Genomic DNA, 21,066 nt, shown 5'->3' with positions numbered 1-21,066 from the left:
CCCACTAAATAAAACAAATCAGATCGATGCATTTCTGGAGGCAGAGACAGACTGCACGTCACGTTGATCTTTGGCAGAGATTCTTCTAAAAACATCACCCAACATTGAAAGAATCAGCCTACAAATGCAGTGCATATTGTATGTACTTGTTCAAAAATGTATGTGGATTAAACTCATTTATTTTAAAAATTAAGACTAACAGTGAGAAATTCACACCAAATTTTTCATCATTTTTGGTACTTTAAAAAGATTTCAATTTTGTACATTATCAGATTCAAAAATAAAATGTAGCTTTATATTTTAAAATAAGTATACCTCTAAGAGGCAACAATGGCACAGTTTGATATACCTTATTGGCAACATCATTGTAAACAACTTCAAACTGGCCCACTTTAATTCACAAAATCTGACAGCTAGAAACAAATTAAAACAACTGCAGATGTTTGAAATTTAAGAATGGTGAAATACTCAGGTCAGGCCACATCAGTGGGAAGAGAAAGAGTTAATATTTCTTCCCTTGGGTGTGACGTGACCTGTTGAGTACTTCCAGCATTTACTGCTCTCATTTAAATTAAAGGTATACTGGAAATTTGTAACCACTAATAAATCACCCTAATATTGACAAATTGGTCAGTAAATGACAACATATTGTTCCTTACAATATTGAATATGGCAGATTTGAGGAAGTTCAGAAACAGCCCACTGAGCTACCTAGTGGCCTGTCCCTGCAATTACACCAACCATTGTCAGGAAATCAGACCAGAAGTTGTAACAGGAAATAGTGGCCCCCGATAAACAAGTTCGCAGCCTATACACAAGATTTTTAACCAACTTGCTGGTCTAGATTATTTGCACCACCGGGTTCTTACATGAGCCTATTCCTTCTGGCATAGCTCAGTTTTAACAAGGTCATCTGGAGCCTGCTTGGAGGCAGAGTTAAGTTCCCCATTGGTAACCAGATCAGTGGATGTGCAAACTGGGGCCCTCCGGGAACTAATCAACACAGGATTGTTCAGGAGGGTGAACATCAGGGACCATCTTGCTCGAATGCGTTTGGACTTTGCCGTCTTCATGGACATCTGATGGGGCACCAACTGAATCCCTGCAAAGAGCATCAAAACAAAGGCATTACCTCAATGGTCCAAGCAACTACATAACAACCTGCAAAACCTCCAATGGTTTAAGCAGCAATCGGTTGGATGGAGCCCAAGTGTTTCTGTGGTAAATACTAGACTGGCACTTCATCAAAGGCAGGAGACTGACTGCATTAAATTTAAAGACAAAATGATGCACTGGCATAAACAAATCAGACCACAGAACATAGTACAGTCCCTTTGATTCACAATGTTGTGCTGACCATTTAAACTACTCAAAGATCAATCTAACCCCTCTCTCCCACGTCCCTCCATTTTTATTTCATCTACGTGCCTGAGAGTCCCTTAATCTCCCTGACACATCTGCCTCCACCACCACCCCTGGTATCACTTCACACACACACCGATCATCATCATTGCATGTTCTGTCATATGATATGGGTGATGCTGGTCTTCCAATCTGTCTTGACCATGATTGTACATGGCAAATTTTTCTACAGAAGTGGTTTGCCATTGCCTTCTTCTAGACAGTGTCTTCACAAGATGGGCGACCCCAGCCATTATGAATACTCTTCAGAGATTGTCTGCCTGGCATCAGTGGTCACATAACCAGGACTTGTTATATGACCCAGCTATTCATATGACCCCCTCCAATGGCTTCATGTGACCCTGATCTTTGGTGGGGGGGGCAGAAGGGCTAAGCAGGTGATACACCTTGCCCAAGAGTGACCTGCAGGCCAGCAGAGGGAAAGAGCATCTTACACCTCTTTTGGTAACACCATATCTCACCCCGCCACCCAATGCACCCACCACTGAGTATTTGAAAAAAAATTACCACTGACTACCTCTCCCCAGCGCCTTCCATACTTTTCTTCTATCACCTTAAAGTTTATGCTCCCTTGCATTACGATTTCCATCCTGGGTGGGAAAAGTCATCTCTGGCGATACATTCTATTTATGCCTTTCAACAAGTCACCCTTCATTCTCCTATAATTCAAAGAGAAAAGCCCTAGCTCTTTCAACCTATCCTCATAAGACATGCTCTCGTCTAGGCAGCATCCTGGTAAATCTCCTCTGCGCCCTCTAAAGCTTCTTCATCCTTTCTTTTATGAGGTGACCAGAACTAAACACAATACCCCAAGTGATTGTCTAATCAGAGTTTCATTTTTCATTTTAAAAATCTTTTTTATTAATTAAAGAACAAAAAATACATTAAGGTAATCAAGTCAATATATCAATATGTACAATGAAGAATTAAATTAGCAAATAACTGATTAACAAAGCTAAGCAATATATCAATAATGATAAAAAATAAAATGTTAAGAATACTTTTTTGAAGAAAAAAAACCATAAGAGAAAAAAACCCCTACTAACTAAAAAAAAAAACAAGCAGAAAAAACTCCATTGGGAGCACAATCCGGAACTGTACATCATACAAGCTTCCATAAAAGAAAAATATCAATCCGTCAACTCAAATCCATTTAAACAAAAAAAAAAAAAAAATCAGAAGGACACCATATTAATTAACTCAAATCAGATAATAGTAAATCAGGGAGTTTCATAGGGCTGCAACATTACTTTGTGTCTCTTGAGCTCAAACCCCCAATAAATGAACAGCATACACCTTCTTAACCACTCTATTAACTTGCATGATAGATGTGGACCCCACGTTCCCTCTGTACCTCCACACTATTGAGAATTTTGCCATCAACCCTATAGAATTGGTATAGATACACAATATTTAAGAAAGTGTCCTAAAAATGCTCAGGACATGAAAGTACCTGGTGGACAGCAGACTCAGATCAGAATGGTTTGAATCTCATTAAAAGTTGAGATGGTGGTTGTGAAGAGAAAGATGGAGCTTAATTTCATGGACTGGAATTTTCTAATTCTTTCAGGCTTCATCGCAAAGAGAAACCACACCATAAGACATAGGAGCAGAATTACACCATTCGGCCCATCGAGTATGTTCTCCCATCCAATCATGGCTAACTTATTATTCCTCTAAACCCTATTCGCCCGTCTTCTCCCTGTAACCTTTGACATCCTTAAAAATTCCTGAACCCAACTTCAAAACCAAATGGTAATGAAAAGTAACTACAGTGAAGCATATCCCAGTTAGATGCTCCAAATGTTTGCTTTTCGATTGGTTTGGGAAGAGTGTGATGCAAGGACAAGTCCAGCTGCAAGATTGTTTAATGTCCAGTACACAACTGTAAAGTGTAAAATAATTGCTACTCTGGATCCAATGCAGCACAAAAAAAAAGGAACAATAATAAAATAATCAATTAAAAATATGCAAGATAGCTTGTATGCAATACATTCATTGATTGTACGTACACAAGGCAAATCTAGGTGCAGGACTCTATCATTCTGTCAGTCACCTTATGCACAAAGTAGTAGTGGTTGGGGATGTAGTGGGTGAAGTTGTTGATCAGTCTTACTTCTTGGGAAAAGTAACTGAAGGGAGTGGAACAAATAGTCCATGAGCAGGGTGGATGGGATCCTTCATGATGTTACTGGTCCTTTTCTGGTGCCTTTCTGTTACACAGACCAATGATGGGGGGGGGGGGGGCCATGGTGGCTGAAAGCCACAATGAAATCCCAAGGCTTGTTCAGTGAATGGCAAAGCAAACTCCAGCAGGACCGACACCAGACACACAGATACATTTCCATTTGATATTTTTGGCAGAATGAGGATGTTAGACCTGAACAGTGAACACTCTTCACATTCTCATGCACACAGCTGGAGTTACGCATTTTCAAGATATAAAGAGTTTTAAAGATTAGGTTTATTTGTCGCATGTACATTAAAACAGAGTGAAATGCGTTGTTTGCATCAAATCAGTGCGGATGGTGCTGGGTAGCAACACACACACAAAATGCTGGAGGAATTCAGTAGGCCAGGCATTATCAATGGAAAAGCGTAAACAGTCGGCGTTTTGGGCCGAGACCCTTCATCTGGACAGCCCACTAGTGTTACCACATCCGCTAGCATCGACATATTTCGGCGCCAACATGGCAGGCCCACAACTCACCAACTCTGACTGATGTCTTTCAAATGTGGGAGGAAACCAAAGTCACAGGGATAACATACAAACTCCTTATGGACAATGGCAGGAATTGAACTCCAATCATTTAACAAATAGCTTTATGTCAACCACTACACTACCAGTCGTGACACCCCTTCCCCTGCTCTGCTATCGTGTTCCAGATGTTAGAGATGGGTTTTGTTCTGTTTTTTAAAAAAATATCCACAGAAAGTGTCTGGAACACACTGCCATTGCTGCTGGTAGAGGCTGATACATTAAGGATATTTAAGACACCCTTAGATAGGCGCATGGATGCAAGAAAAATGGAGGGTTATGGGCCACACAGGAGGGAAGGGTTAGATTGATTGTGGGGTATGCTTAAAGATCAGCACAACATTGTGGGCTGAATGGTCTGTACTATGCTATACTGTTCTATTCCTAGAACCCCAAACTGCTCCATTCCGTGTTGCACTGTTCAAATTATAAATGTCTGATGGCTTAATTAAAAGCAGCAATGGAACTTAATGATTTAATGCATAGAAAACAGTGCCACGTCTAACAGAACTATGCTGGTGTCACTTTTTATTTGAATATCTTTGGAAAGTTCGAGTCCACTTCCACCATCCGTTCAAGCAGCACATCACAGACCACCAACAACCCCTGTGAAACATTTCTCGGTTCATTATCGATAAAACTATTGCGTAACTGGCCCAACTGCAGAAGAAACTGATTTTCACTCTGAAGCAATGGCAACCTCTTCTACTCCAAGGAGAAGCACGGCTCTTTCATGCACTCAAATCTCTCCATCCCAGGGGCTGTTAGTGACCCACTCTGCACCCTCATCACAACACTTCTCTTGGAGTAAATGGTCCGTAAAACTGAGCACAACCAGCAATTATAAAAAAAGGGTTTGTTGAAAGCCATTAAAAGTTTGGTTAGAAAATCATAAGCAAGGGATTCTATAGTTACTGGAAATACAGAGTAACACACACAAAATGCTGGAGGAACTCAGCAGGTCAGGCAGCATCCACAGAGAGGAATAAACAGTTGATGTTTCGGGTCAGGACTGGTTAAAACTTTGGTTAGGCTACACTTGAGCATTCAGTGCAGTTGTGGTCACCTGGAAGGATGTGGAGACTTTCAAGAGGGTGCAGAGGCATTTACCAAGATGTAGTCTTTAATCATGATACAAGGAGAGGTTGGACAGACTTGGAACACAAACAAGAGAGAAACCTGCAGATGCTGGAAATCAGACTGGGATTGTTTCCTCAGGAGCTGAGGCTGAGAAGAGACCCGATAGGTTTATAAAATGGAAACACTTCTGTCCAATTAGACCCTGACGAAGGGTCTTGGCCTGAAACATCGACTGCACCTCTTCCTAGAGATGCTGCCTGGCCTGCTGCGTTCACCAGCAACTTTGATGTGTGTTGCTTGAATTTCCAGCATCTGCAGAATTCCTGTTGTTTCTGTCTAATTAGCCTTTTTCTCTGGGTTCATCCATTCGTCATGTGTCATCTGACGTGGGAGATTACGGTCTTTCTATGACCATGATCGTCCTTGGCAAATTTTTTCTTTCAAAGTGGCTTGCCATTGACCCCTTCTAGGTGGTGTCTTTACGAGATGGGTGAAACCAGCCATTATCAATAGTACTGAGAGATTATCGGACTGGTGTCAGTGGTCACGTAACCAGGACTTGTGATATGCACCAGCTGCTCAAACAACCATCCAACACCTGTTCCCATAGCTTCACGTGACCCCGATCAGGGCGGCTAAACAGATAGTACACCATTCCCAAGGATGACCTGCAGGCTAGCAGAGGGAAGGAGTGCCTTTTACCTCATTTGGTGGAGAAGTATCCTCACTGGCCACCCTCTTTTCAGGGTGGGAAAGCCAAATACTAGAGAACATGCGTTTAAATGTGAGGGAGGAAAGTTCAAGAATGAGACATGCAAAGCAGTTTTTGTAAAAAATATAAAATAAGAATACAGAGTGGTGGTGCCTGGAACGGGCTGCGAGTAGGTGGACGATAAGGAGATGTAGACAAGTAGTAGCAGAGTTTTTTTGGGGGGTATTTGTACAGATGGTCTTTTGCCACTGGCTGTTTGTCAGTCTTTGTCAGAATTAGATTTAATATCGCTGGCATGTCATGAAAGCAGTACAATGCAATACATGATAAATATAGAAAAAATATCAATTACAGTATGCATATTAAATAGTTAAATTAAAAATTGCTAAAACAGAATAACAAGTGAATCGGGTTCATGGGTTCAATATCCATTCAGAAAATCAGATGGCAGAGGGGAAGAAGCTGTTCCTACATCAATGAGTGTGTGCCTTCAGGTTTCTGTACCTCCTTCGTGATGGTAACAATGAGAAGAGGGTATGCTCTCAGTGATGATGGTCATTAATATTGGATGCCACCTTTCTGAGGCGCCACCCCTTGAAGAAATCTTGGATACTACAGAGGCTAGTACTCATAATGAAGCTGATTAATTTTACATATTTCTGTAGCTTCTTTCGATCCAGCACAGTAGCATCCCCCTCAGCCCACCAGACGGTGATGCAGCCAGTCAGAATGCTCTCCACAGTTCACCTGTAGAAGTTTGTGTTTCACGTGACAAACCAAATCTCCTCAAACTTCTAATGAAATATAGCTGCTGCCTTTGTGTGTAGTTTTTAAAAAATTGATTCTATTGTATTTCTTTGTTCTACTGTGAATGCCTGCAAGAAAATGAATCTCAGGGTGGTACATGGTCACATAAATTTACTTTGAATTTTGGTGGAAACAGATTGATACTGGTGTTTAAGAGAGAGGAATATGTAGGGAATGGAGGGGTATGCATCACCGGGCAGATATGGAAGAGATTGAGTTTAGTTCAGTATCATGTTCCACGCAGACATTGGGAGCTGTAGGACTTGTTCTATGTTCGAAAGGTTTAGGCCCATTGTTGCTGGTGGAAACAATACAGTCCCATCCAGAGTGGAAGTTAAACTCTGTCCCGGTTTGTGCTTTGAGTGGGACTTGAAGTTGGCATAATCTAGATGGAAAAGGCTCTTCCCAGGGACCATCAGCAAGTTTCACATTCACAAAATCCAGTCCAATGGCCTGAAACTGTTTGCCTTTGCACAGAGTTAGTCAGCACTAACGTTTCTACAAGTCCCATTCACCCAACACCACAAGCGACTGACCTTCCTCCTCATTTTTTCTCTTGTCACCTCCACTTAACGGCAGGCTCCTGGACTGAAGGAGGAGAGCGCAGAAGGCTTTCATCAGCGGATGGGACTGGCTGACCTCGACCAGCAGGAAGCCTGTGTAACATCGATAGCCTGCCAGCAACAAAAAGTACTGATGAAGTGCATCAGCTCACGGTCAACTAGGCATTACAGACTACACCGGTGCACAGATATGAGGCATGTTCTGATCGCGGAGGTGGAGACAAGGAACCCGGCATGTGGTCTCTGGCACCCTTCTGTCCCCCTAGTGCAGAGTGTGTGACACTCACAGACTCACAAGCATTGGAATCAGCAGGAAAAGTAAAATGCTGCACTAAACAAGCACACGAGGGTGGGGTGGGGGGGAGACAATTAGCAATCCAGGCAGCATCCGAGATAGAAACAGAAAAAGATGTTTACAAAGATGAGAAAAATCTGCAGATGCTGGAAATCCAAGCGACCCACAAAATGGTGGAGGAACTCAGCAGGCCAGGCAGCTGAGTCGGGCTTCAGCCCAAAACTTCGACTGTTTACTCTTTTCCCCATAGGTGCTGCCTGGCCTGCTGAGTTCCTCCAGCATTTTGCAACAATGTTTACAAGTAATGACCATTACCAGCTTCTGCAATTTTTTTAAAAAATGGAAAATTTACAAGAAAGAGTTTGCATTGCATTAGGCATCCAGAAAAAAACTTTGACCAGACTAGCACATAACATTACAGCATAGCACAGGCCTTTCAGCCCACATTGTTGTACTGACCTTTTAACCCACTAAGATCAATCTAACTCTTCCATCCCACATAGCCCTTTATTTTTCTTTCATCCATGTGCCCAAATATCCTTATTACATCTGCCTCTATTCCCACCCCCAGCAGGGCATTCATGCACCCACAACTCTGGAGGAGTGAATAAAGGGGATGACAGAGGTAAGTTCTTCACACAATCAGCTTAAAATTATGCCCCTTTGTATTAGCCATTTCCACCCAGGCAAAAAATCTCCGCTGTCCACTCGATCTTTGCCACTTATCATCTGACACACCTCTATCAAGTCACCTCTCATCCTCTTTTCTTCCAAGGAGACAAATCCTAGCTTGCTCAGCCTCAAGACATGCATCCAGCATTCTGGTAAGTCTCCTCTGTATCCTCCCAAAATCTTAAAAGTCACTTTGGACAAACAACGCCAATTGCATTACATTTACAGTGAAACACAATCACAATCAAATAGAAATGAACTAAATTACCTGGGTCAAATGATTCCACACTACGGTTTAGAAGGCTCAGATCCAGCCTACAGAAGTGAATGATGTTGAAGGTCTCTGTAAGGATTATCCTCCACACTCCAGCAATACACCCAATCAAGACATTGAACATAAACAACAGGTATGTGATGATGTATAGGCTTCGTCTACAAAAGAAAGGTTTTTGAGGTTTTATTTAAAATTAACTTTTATTCTCCATGTGCAATTGCCTCCTTAACCAGCTTTTATTATGATTATGAGGTCACGCAGTCCCCTTTTATTGTCATTTAGTAATGCATGCATTAAATGATAAAAAAATGATTTTCCAGAATGATATCACGAAACCACATGACAAACTGACTTAAAAACTAACAAAAACCACATAATTATAACATATAGTTACAACAGTGCAAAGCAATAGCGTAATTTGATGAGAACAGACCATGGCACAGTAAAAGTCTCAGAGTCTCTTGAAAGTCCCATTATCTCACACAGATGGTAAACCTCCAGCGCCGCCAATTTGCCGATGCAGCATACTGGAAGCATCCGACCACAGTCGGACTCCCAAGTCCGCCTAAAAAACTCCGAGCCTCCGACCAGCCCTCCGACACCGAGCACCATCTCTGCTGAGTGTTTCGACCCCGGCAACAGGCAATAGGCAAAGCCGAGGATTTGGGGCCTTCGTCTCTGGAGATTCTCGATCGCACAGTAGCAGCAGCAGCGAAGCAGGCATTTCAGAAGTTACTCCAGATGTTCCTCTGCGCTTCTCACGGCTGTCCCCATCACTCCGGATTGTGCACGGCATCCTAGTTACACATACCGATATTCATTCGGAACGGCCACGCGCGCTGCATCATGCCGCCATCTTCTCCTCCCTCCCTCTTTAAGATATAGGCAGATTTGTGATCCAGTCTCAAGTTTTTAAACCACCAGGAGAGGCAGAGGTCAGGGGTCCCAAACCATCAGGTTCAAGAACAGTCATCAGGTTCTTGAACTGACCTGCACAACCTGAACCCCAGCTCAGCAATGGAACACCACCGACCATCTCTTGCACTACCATGGACTTGTCTGTGTCTTTGTTTTGTACTAAAGCTTTGTTTCTCTCACTTTTTGTTGTCCTTTCTCTTCACTGCCTTGTAAAAATTGTACATGCCGGTGACCCGCTTTTCCATTGCATCGTACCCTGTGACCCCACTTTTCTATTGCACCATACTCACGAGAATTTACTCTTCTTGGACACCCAAATCCAAGATTTATACATGCACAACAAGAAAAAACATATAATGAAGTGCATTGTTTGTATCAACAACAAACACACCCAAGTGTATGCTGGGATAGCCTGTAAGTATTGCCACACATTCAGGCACCAACACAGCATGTCACAATGTTTGGCAGGACAACACAGAACACCACAAACAACAGCAACAGCAAAACAAGCCCCATTCCTTCCTCCTACCCACGCACATACAGAGTTCTCTAACACCAGGACTGGCCTCCACCTTTGACCTCCAGTAGATTGACTCAGGCCTTCCGTCAGTGAGCTTCCCCTTCCCCCATGGGGTCATAGAGATGCACACACTCTGCTCCAGTTAACAGGCCTTGACATCCAAGTTGACCTGGAGGCCTCAATCCTCCACGCAGATCCTAGGGCATGTTGATCACCGAACACTAGACCTAGAACTCTGTGCTTGACAACCAAACACTAGGCCTTGATCTACAAATCTCACCAATTTGCAAACTTAGGGGGTTTGTTGGAATTCATCCTCCTGTCTGCATGGAATTCTGACTCCAGAACAGCAGACTGCTTGCTGACTAGTGGGTGGGGGGAGGCCTTGTCTTCCAGACTCCAGCCTGACCTCTAATGCCTTCTACTTCCCTGTCCCTAAACCTTAGCCTGACCCCAACTCCCCTGTCCCCAAAACCATCCTTACAGTCCCAAAATAACAAAAATTAAAAGCAACCAAATCTGAGAGATGACTCAATGGAGGTGGCAGCTTTGTCATTTTGAAAGCCCCAGCCTCACTCCTGCAAGTGGTGTACCGACTGTACTGATGAAACAAAGGATCCCCGTGTAGGAGAGGGAGAAACAGTCACCAACTGGCTCCAGGGCTTCACAGCTGTCTGCAAAGTAGAGCAAGCCAGCGAGCAGAAAGTACGTCGGATGAGGTGCACGGTTCACATCAAAAGGCTGTGGAGGAACAACACCTGATATTCTGCCTCGGTGGCAACCAACCTGATGACACAAACATCAATTTCTCCTTCTGGTAAACAAATCCACCCCGCTTCTATTCTCCACTCTGACCGTTTACCTCTTCTCACCTGCATATTACTTCCCTTTGGGTCCTCCCCTTCTCATATGATTCACTCTCCTCTCCAATCAGATTCCCTCTTCTCCAGACCTTGACATTTCCCCACCCACCCAGCTTCACCTATCACCTTTCAACTAGTCTTCTCCCCCCCCCCCCACACACTTTTTTTATTCTGTCATCTTCATCTTCCCACTTCCTTCTCAGTCCTGAAGGGTCTGGCCCAAAACATCAACTGTCTATTCACTTCCATAGATGCTGCCTGACCCTGCTGAGTTCCTCCAGCATCTTGTGTGCGTGCTACTTTAGAAGCTCTTGCATGATTTCTAGCTGAAATCTGGGCCAGGAAATATCACGAACAGTCACACTGACTACCGTTCAAGGAGCGTGTTGCTGTCACACCTTTTCTCACCAAGCTGATCCATGATATACCCCAACACCTCAGAGTCTGGAACCAGAACAACTGGTGAAGAGTGTTAACCATGGCGGCACAACTACAACTGTTCAATCAACACAGGGGTTCCCAAACTGGTTTTTTTAATGCCATGGACCAATATCATACCTCCAAGAGGACTACAACCTTGTCACTGGGTTTGGAGTCTTGTGTGCCCCAATGACCCCGAGAGCTACATTGGCTGGAGGCAGGGCTTTATGCTTTGGCTCTTGTTAGTGTCACCCATGCCAAACAGGTCAAAGGTTAGAGGCCAAACTAAGAGTGGTCCACTGGTCACCCAGGTTAAAGGGTTTAGCTCAGGGCTTACAACCCTGAATGGTATAACAATATTGTTACAGAAACAGCAATGAAGACTCTTTTTACACCTGAGAGCGACAGTATTCCTGAGTCTCCACCTGGGTCCTACATGACTGACAGTAGTGAAAACTGAGTGGAAGCTACTGACATGACAAAGGAAGCTCTGAACACCACCAGAGATGGAGGACCTTCACTATTGTCCTCAATGCCAGTAGCTTAATGGACAGCAAGTACCAATACAATTATGCAAGGACCTCAGGCCAGGAACTCCTGAATTAACTGAAACCCCAGTTTTAATGTACAGAACCCCTCCATAATCCTCCCATTATTAAGTCCCTGAACCAATCACCTCTTTCACAACTTCCTGGTGGTGCAGACACATTCTCAGATTCTCTAACCTACCTCTTGACTATTTCTCTACAGTGGTGTAGCAGTTAGCATAATGCCATTGCAGTGCCAGTTATCACCAATTCTTGTTGCTGTCTGTAAGGAGTTTGCAAGTTCCCATGACGGCATGGGTTTCCTCTCGGTGCTCTGGTTTTCTCCCCACGTTCCAAACGATGTACGAGTTTGGGTCAGCGAGTTGTTGGCACGGAAGCATGGCCCCCAGCACAATCCAGAGATTATGTCGGTCACGCAAAAATGACAGATTTCACTAAGTTTCAATGTACACATGATAAATAATGTTCATTCTTTCAGGTTTTTGTTCTGTTTTGTGGTTGTTTGTGAAGAGCAAGAATTTCAGGTTGTATAATATATACATTCTCTGATATTAAATTGAACTATCAAAGCTAATTCATCTCTGCTTTCACTAAGATTTTTATGCACTATAATTTTTGCACCAGTTTGTTTTGCACTCAACACCATCTCTTAATTACTGTGTATACCTTTCACTCTTCACACATGCAGAGTTTCATTGCTACCTGGTGTGTATGACAATACACTAACGTAAATCAAAGATTCCTCTACCTGTTAGTGATGCTCAGGCTTCGTCCATCCTTCTGCAGAAAGAAAAACTGAGCCAAGAAGTGTTGAACAGACAGGACCACACACAAAGCCAACCAAAAGGGCCTTAATGAAATGAAAGAAATATTAATTAAATAGATCAAGTTATCCTTAACTTAATAATTCTTATTAAAAAGCCAAGGACCACCTATGGATCCAGACCTCAGGACAAATACAATTAGAATTTTGGGCCCCTTATCTATAAAGGGATGTGCTGGCATTGGAGGAGGTACTTTAGAATGACAGTGGGAATGAAAGGGTTAATTTATGAGGAGTGTTTGATGGCTCTGGGACAGTACTCACTGCAGTTTAGAAAAATGTGGGACCTCACTGAATCCTGAAAGGCTTAGAGTGGACGTGGAGAGGATGTTTCCTATAGTGGAGATGTCTAGGACCAGAGGACACAGCCTCAGGACACAAGGACATCCCTTTAGAACAGAGATGAGGAGGAATATTTTTTTTTATAATATAAGCTAGATGGTGGTGAATTCATTGCCACAGGTGGCTGTGGAGGCCAAGCTATTGGGTATATTCAAAGCAGAGGTTGATAGGTTCTTGATTAGTGAGGGTGTCAAAAGGTTGTGGGGAGAAGGCAGAAGAATGGGGTTGAGAGGATAATAAATCAGCCATGATTGAATGGTGGAGACTTGATGAGCTGAATGACCTAATTTGGTCTTGTTTCTTCAGATGGGTAGATACTGATCAGTAACCAAACCTCAGAGAAATCAAGCCACACATCAGAGAGAAGTGATTTTTTTTTTCCAAATGAGGTGAGGGCACAAGCCAGTTGAAATAACTTCAAAACATTAAACTTTGCTGTGCAAAAGCAACACCGATCCAGAGGTCTAAGATGCAAATTAGCCATAGTCTGACTGAAGTGGAGAGTATGCACAGAGTCCAATGGCTTCCTAGAGCAGGGGTTCCAAACTTGTAGTCGTGGACCCCTTCTTTAATGGTAGCGGTCCATGGCATAAAAAGGTTGGGAACCCCTGCCCCAGAGGGACAATTAGGGAGGGGAGTTAGGGTTTAAGGACTGGAATGTGGGGGGAGTTAGAGGCCAGGCCTCTATTCCATGCCCAAAAGTCAATGATATGGATGGGTGACAAAGGACATCCATGGATGTTGGGCTGTCCCAGGAACATGGGTTTTGGGATCAGATGTCCAAGTGAGCAGGAGGCATGGGGGCAAGTGAGTCAGCGTATTTGGAGTTTGGAGTCCTGTCATCAGCTCATCCAGGGGTCAAAGCTTGATTGGGAGCCTGGAAGTTGAAGCTGAATGGCTGAACCCTGGGGCTTAGAGGCCTGCCCTGGAGATGATGGACTGTCCACATGTGTGGGTGGAAAGAGGCTTATTTTGCTGCTGTTTATGTTCTGGTGGGTGGGCAAACGATGTTGGTACCACAATGCGTGGCAACACTTGCGAGTTGCCCCCTGCACACCCCTACACATGTTGGTTAACCCAAACAATGCATGTCACTGCACGTTTCAATGTACATGCGATAAATAAACCTGAATTTGAACTGTTAAGTGATATCCTAAACATGTACTGAGCTGTATGCACAGGAAATGTTGGGGAGGAAACTGCAAATCTTCAGGAGGTAGTGTGTCCATCAGTGGCTTCGCTAAAGCCGACACTTTCGGAATCAGGTTTATTATCACCGAGGTGCATCATGAAAATTGTTTTGCGGCAGCAGTACAGGCAAGGCATAAAATAGTAACCACAAGTTACAAAAAGGAATACAAAAAAATAACTTGGTAGTGTAGAAAGAAAACAAAATAGTGAGGTACTATTCATGGGTTCATAGTAGAATCAGAATCAAGAGTTTACTGGTGTCACTTAGAGGTTGTAGCCCACTAAAAGGTAAATAAAAAGACCAAAATGATTCAGCATTTAAGAGGAGTTGGATAAGTACGGGGATGGGAGGGGATATGGAGGTCTGTGGTCCAGATCAGCATGACTAGGGCAGGTTAATAGTTCTGCATAGACTAGATGGGCCAAAGTGCCTAGTTGTGCCTTATGACTAATATCAAACTCAAAACAACACCCACAAGATGCTGGAGGAACTCAGCATGTCAAGGAGGATCTATGGAGGGGAATAAACAGTCGACATTTCAGCCCTATACCCTTCATCTTGCATTCAAAGACAAAGCATGCAGTATTTTCCTTTCGCCAGTCACCTATAGAACATTTTAATCTTAATCTTTTAGGAACAGGAAATTAGGAACATGTACACTCACCACATGTTCTCTAGGACCTTGAAGAGAAGCAGCTTTTGTCTGTTGAGCAATGGGACGACAACGAGAAAGGAAAACAGGAGGAAACACAAGTATAACACCACGACTTGTATGACGAGACCTGCATAGAAGATTCACAAGTAATGTAATTACAATTTCAATAAGATCAATATTCAAGTTCTCCTTTTATTGGTTAATCAACCTTATGTGCTGAGCGTTGCAATAAACACCAATGTTCAATCTCATTGACAAGTTCTACCACCGCCATAAGCCGTCAGGAGGTTCAACCGGCCAGGAATCCTCACCGGATTAGTCGCATAATCACAGACGGGGCCACTTTGACACTAGTCAGAGACTAGGTATTCTTCAGTAACCAATTCTCTCTCAAGAGCTTCACCTGTCCTCAAGTCTTAGACCTGGAGTGATATAATATTCTCTTCCTTACTGGTTGCATCACCGTTGGATATGGAGGAACCACTGGACAGAATCTGAAACTGCGGCCGAGGGCTGCAGAGTTGGCCTGCTCCAGCATGGGCAATAGCCTGCCAGTGTCACGGACATCTTCAAAAGGTGATGCCCATCACCCAGGGCATGCCCTTTTCTCATTACCACCATCAGGGAAGAGGTACAGAAGCCTGCAGAACCACACTCGATCTTTTTAGAAACAGCCTCTTCCCCTCCATCATCAGATTTCTGAACAGACAAACTAACACGTGAACACTACCCTACTATTTTTGCACCACATACATACATATCCTGCTGCAAGCCAAAGCAAATTTCATGTCAGTGATATTAAACCTGATTCCATGTTCAGCTCTAACAAGCTCATGCAGGATAAAGTACTCAGTGCGATGGGCTCCCCATTATTCATTCACTCTCTCCACTACCAGGGGCTGCGTTGTGGTCTAAGATCACACTGTGGTTGCTCTGCTAGGCTACTTCGGTAGCAGTTTTCAAATCCTTCAAGGATAAAAGATCAAATTTGTAAATTTAAACACATTAGGAAATTGCTGTGGTGTGTTGGCACTACATGCAAAAACCAACATTAAACAATTATTTATAATGTTTACATTGTTGAAAGTGTTTACAGTGTTTACAGCCTGAGGTAAGAGAAGGGGTTGGGGGGTGGGGGGAGCAACTAGAATGATTGTTGAGATTAACTGCCTGGGAGAAGAAACTTTTAAGAAGGCACAACGTTTTTGTTTTAATAGCCCTATAGCATTTTCCGGAAGGGAACTTTCGGAAAAGGCAGTTTTTACAGGGTGGGTAGAGTCTGCAATTATTTTTTTCTGTTGACACACAAAAAACAAAGTCCAGCAGGGATGGTGGATTGCAGCCAATGACCTTTCCTGGCAGTTTGCTCTAGGTTTTGTACATTGCGAGAGGAGGTTCTCTACCACAGGTTTATTTATTATTAAAGGATCCAACTCTGAAATTCTTCTTCTCCAGATAGCCATGCAGCCAGAAAGGCAGCAATCATCAACCCTGAAATCCCTCCTCCCCGCACCAAAAAAAATAGAACAAGTACATTGACCCCCATCTCCTTTCCCCTCACAAAAAAAGCAAGATTGTGCAAAAAACAGTACAAAAATACCTAAGACTGAAAAAGGTCCACAGTCCGAGTCCACATCCATAATGCAGAAATCTGGGCAACATTCTCCCTCTCTGTAGCAGAGCCATCTCACCGGTGATAAAAAGGTACCTCTACCAAAGAGAGGGCGGCAATTGTATGGGAACACCACTGCATAGTCTCCCCAGCTCACATCTTGCCTCATATCATTGCTTGGTCCTAGTCCTGGAACTCACTTCAAAACATTACAGATGAAGAGCCTGCAGTGGTTTGACAGAGCGGTTAACAACCCCTCAGAGAACTGGGGATGGAGAGTAAAGGAGGCCTTAATAGCAATAAATCAATCCAAGGCTAAATTAAAAAGACAGGTGGACAGAGTGAGCAGCTTCAAGTTCCTGGGTGTCAAGATCTCTGAGGATCTAACCTGGTCCCAACATATTGATGTAGTCATAAAGAAGGCAAGACAGCGGCTATACTTTATTAGGAGATTGAAGAGATTTGGCATGTCAACAAATACCCTCAAAAACTTCTATAGCTGTACCATGGAGAGCATTCTGACAGGCTGTATCACTGGTATGGAGGGGCTACTGCACAGGACCGAAAGAAGCTGCAGAAGGTTGTAAATCTAGTCAGCTCCATCTTGGGCACCAGCCTACAAAGCACCCAGGACATCTTAGGGAGCGGTGTCTCAGAAAGGCAGCGTCCATTATTAAGGACCTCCAGCACCCAGGGCATGCCCTTTTCTCACTGTTACCAAGATACAGAAACCTGAAGGCACACACTCAGCGATTCAGGAACAGCTTCTTCCCCTCTGCCATCTGATTCCTAAATGGACATTGAACCCTTGGACACTACCTCACATTTAAAAAAAAATTTTTTGCTCATTTTTAAAAAATCTATTCAACCTACATAATTGATTTACTTGTTTATGTTTTATTTTATTTATTATTTTTTCCCTCTCTGCTAGATTATGTATTGCATTGAACTGCTGCTGCTAAGTTAACAAATTTCACGACACATGCTGGTGATAATAAAACTGATTCTGAGATATGGAAATATTACAGAGTCCGGAATAAAAATTAGTAGAAGACCAGAGACGTGTAGATGTTGGTGGGGCAAGTTCTAGTCATAACAGTACGCCTGGAAAGCACAACCATTTGGAATTATGAACCCCAATATTATAATACCTTAAAACTTACTAGGTGAATGTTCAATTTCTGTGTGTGGTTTTCTAAAAGGTTCTCATACACTCAAAATTAAAACAAAAAATACCTACAAATAAAAAAATAACTTAAACGGCTCATTTTGGATCAGCCACCATAAGATGCTGGACCCTCAAAATTCCAATATGGAGGTAAAGTTGCAGGAACAGGGCAATGGAATTCTCTGGCCATGATTAGAAAGGAAGGGTATAGTGTTCCTTGACTAAGTTGCAAGTTTCTTCAAGACATTAGCAAGCATTAAGGTAGATAGGCCAAATGGTCTGTTGATGCACTGTACTTGACTCTATACAGGCACCTAATATCTAAAGGGGAACACAAGTCCACCACGTCGGAGTGATATCTAACCTAGGCTTGCACTTGGCTCTGACCCAAATTCTTTTAGTTTCAACATGGAAACGACCAATTTGAATCCTTCCAAACCGGTTACCTAAAGAGATGTACGCAGCCTGGTAACTGGTGAAGCTCATCCAACTGACAATGGCAGACCGAGAGGGTCTGGTGCGCTTTTGGACGTTGAAGACTTTGCGTGAATCTCCTTGATAGAGGGCCTTCAGATTTTCTCTATTAACGAAGGAATTTAGTGGTTAACTTCAACACAAGTAGACAGTGACACTCTATAGAAAATAGGCAAAGCACTTTTCTATCAGAAGCAGCTATATAAATAGATCTATACCATTTGCAGTTCAAGAGAATGAGGGGTGGACCTTGAAATGCACCCAAGGTAGATATCAAGCTATATCCAACACCAGAAGAATGTGAGACAAGTGGACTTGCCACAAAAATTATGAAGCTGTCATTTAAAATGGAGGCATGCAGGGACATATTTTCAGAGGTATTGGTGAATCTTGAATTCTCTTCCCTGAAAGTTTTCAGAGGCTGGTTCATAAGGGGCGTTTTATGAGGAAGCAGACAGAACTTTTGAAGCACCTTCGGTTGGTTTACCAGTTGAAATCAAAGTTGAGTTTATCGTCATATACGTGGGTACAATGAAGAGGTTCACAAACAGGAGAAAATCTGCAGATGCTGGAAGTCCAAAGCAACATGCACAAAATGACAGAGGAACTTAGCAAGTCAGGCAGCATCTACGGAAAGGAGCAAACAGTCAATGCTTCGGGCTGGAAAGGAAGAGGAGAAGTTAGAGTGAGAAGCTGGGGGAGGAGAAGTAGTATAAGATAGTAGGTGATAGGTGAAACCAGGAGGGGTGGGGGAGGGATGGAGTAAAGAGCTGGGAAGTTGATTGGTGAAAGAGATAAAGGGCTGTTGAAGGGAGAATCTGATAGGAGAGGACAGAAAACCAGGGAAGAAAGGGAAGGGGGAGGAATACCAGATGGAGCTGATGGGCTGGCAAGGAGATAGGGTGAGGGGGAAACTGGAATGGGGTATGGTGGGGAGGGGGTGGTGAACAATTCCTAGAAGTTTGAGAATTTGGACCTTTTTTTGCAGCGCAGGTACATATCTTATAAGCAACAATCACAAAAAAATGTAAACTAAACATATTTTACACAATGTTTTTCAATAAAGAGCGCAAGTAGAAAAAAACTTTTAGTGGAAAGTAGTCAGTGTTATTAACTAGAGAGAGTGGGGTTATGCTGGTTGGTTCAACAAATAGATGTTGAAGAGGAATACTGTGTATAAGTGCATCTTCTAGTTATTGTTGGAATAATTAGAAGATCATAGATACTTTATTGATCCCAGGGAAATTACAGTGTCACAGTAGCATTACAAGTTCACAGATGTACAAATAATAGACGGGAAAAATAAATAAAAACATGTTACCTCAAACAGTCTAACAGGAGGGACTCATCACTTCCCCGGCTATAAATTGACTCATTATGGTGTCTATTGGCCAAGGGCAAGAACAACCTCATACAGCACTTTTTGGAGAGGTGCAGAGTTGTCTGAGTCTATTACTAAAAGTACTCCTCTGTTCAGCCAAGGTGGCATGCAGAGGGTGAGGAACATTGCCCAGAATCGGCAGGATTTTCTGGACAGTCCTTTGTTCTACCACAGCCTCCAGTGTATCTAGTTTGACTCTTATAACAGAGCCAGCCTTTCTGATCAGTTTATTGAGCCTGTTGGCATCATGTGTTGATGCCATTGCCCCAGCACACCACCGCATAGAAGATTGTACCAGCAACAACAGACTGGTAGAACACTTGAAGGAGAGGCCTGCATACTCCAGAGTACCTCAGTCTCCTCAGGAAGCAGAGGTGACTCTGGACCTTCTTGTACACTGCCTCTGTGCTGGTGCTCCACTCAAGTCTGTCATTCAGGTGCAGCTCCAGGTACTTGTTGGTCCTCACCACATCCACACCACCAATAGTGACAGGGAGCAGTGCAGGCTTAGTCTTCCTAAAGTCCATCACCATCTCCTTTGTCTTACTGATGTTGAGCTGCAGATGATTCAGCTTGCACCATTTGACAAAGTTCTCCATCAGGGCCCTGTATTCATCCTCCTGTCCTTCTTTTATACACCCAACTATTGCTGAGTCATCAGAATTTCTGCAGATGACATGACTCAGTGTTGTATCTAAAGTCCAAGGTATACAGGAAGGCAGGCAATACAGACCGCTGTGGCCCCCAGTGCTGCTTATAGCCATGTCTGACACACAGCTCTGAAGCCACACGAACTGTAGACTGCCAGTCAGGTAGTCCATTATCTAGGATACAATGAAAGTGCCAACCTGCATTGATCGGAGCTTTTCCCCAGCAATGAGGGCTGGATGGTATTGCAGGCATTTGAGAAATCAAAAAATGTGATCCTCACAGTGCTGCCATCATCTCCCAACTAAAAAAAAGCCAATTGCAATTCAGTAGGCAATATGATAAAAATTAGCGTGGGCTAAAGAGCCTATTATGCTCTGTAACACCATGCTACCCACAGACATGTCAAGGGAGGGAAATTTACAGTATATTGTTGTGAAAATTGTCTGCTTCACAACTAGGCACAGGAATTTATAATGGTGAAAATTCAATTTTCCAAATTCTTCAGGAGTTTTTATTATTTTAAAAAAATCTTAATTCTCTGCTTAAAATAAATTTCTAAACACTTTCAAAAAAACATTAGCAAACCCACCGATCACAAGGAAATGACAAACACCTAAGTATTTAAAAAAAAGTGTTACCTGTGCAAAACCATTGACCTCATTAACATTAGGAGGACGATGCAACAGGACACAGTGACGGCAGACACGTAGCAGACTGTAAGAGAAAGAAATGAGTTTATTCACCAAATCTACCTGACATCATTCTGAAAGGAAGTGTAAAGATATTCAGTCAACACATTATATTTCAGCAGATACATTTCTTTGAATGTTAGCTGCCATCAACTTTAGAGTTTAGTTGTTCCCCCCCCCCCCCCACACAGTGTATCCAAGATATTTCCATTAACTATAAAGCTTGC

At 43.0% G+C, this 21,066-nt stretch overlaps 1 protein-coding gene across 1 annotated transcript in view; it reads right to left on the bottom strand.

Annotated features, from left to right (window-relative positions):
• Positions 1-220: 220 nt before the first annotated feature.
• Positions 221-21,066, bottom strand: part of stra6 (signaling receptor and transporter of retinol STRA6) — a 66,490-nt gene continuing 45,644 nt past the window's right edge. The window contains exons 12-18 of the mRNA XM_072282763.1: positions 20,789-20,864; positions 18,091-18,224; positions 14,874-14,991; positions 12,601-12,702; positions 8,578-8,741; positions 7,316-7,453; positions 221-1,102 (exon numbers count right to left, since the gene is read on the bottom strand). Of these exons, the coding sequence (XP_072138864.1) occupies positions 876-1,102; positions 7,316-7,453; positions 8,578-8,741; positions 12,601-12,702; positions 14,874-14,991; positions 18,091-18,224; positions 20,789-20,864 (959 nt within the window). The 3' untranslated portion in view covers positions 221-875. The remainder of the gene's footprint in view (positions 1,103-7,315; positions 7,454-8,577; positions 8,742-12,600; positions 12,703-14,873; positions 14,992-18,090; positions 18,225-20,788; positions 20,865-21,066) is intronic.

This window comes from Mobula birostris, chromosome 18 (assembly GCF_030028105.1).
Source record: "Mobula birostris isolate sMobBir1 chromosome 18, sMobBir1.hap1, whole genome shotgun sequence".
In the NCBI taxonomy this organism is placed as follows: Eukaryota; Metazoa; Chordata; class Chondrichthyes; order Myliobatiformes; family Myliobatidae; genus Mobula; species Mobula birostris.
This window is presented reverse-complemented; position numbering and strand designations above follow the sequence as displayed.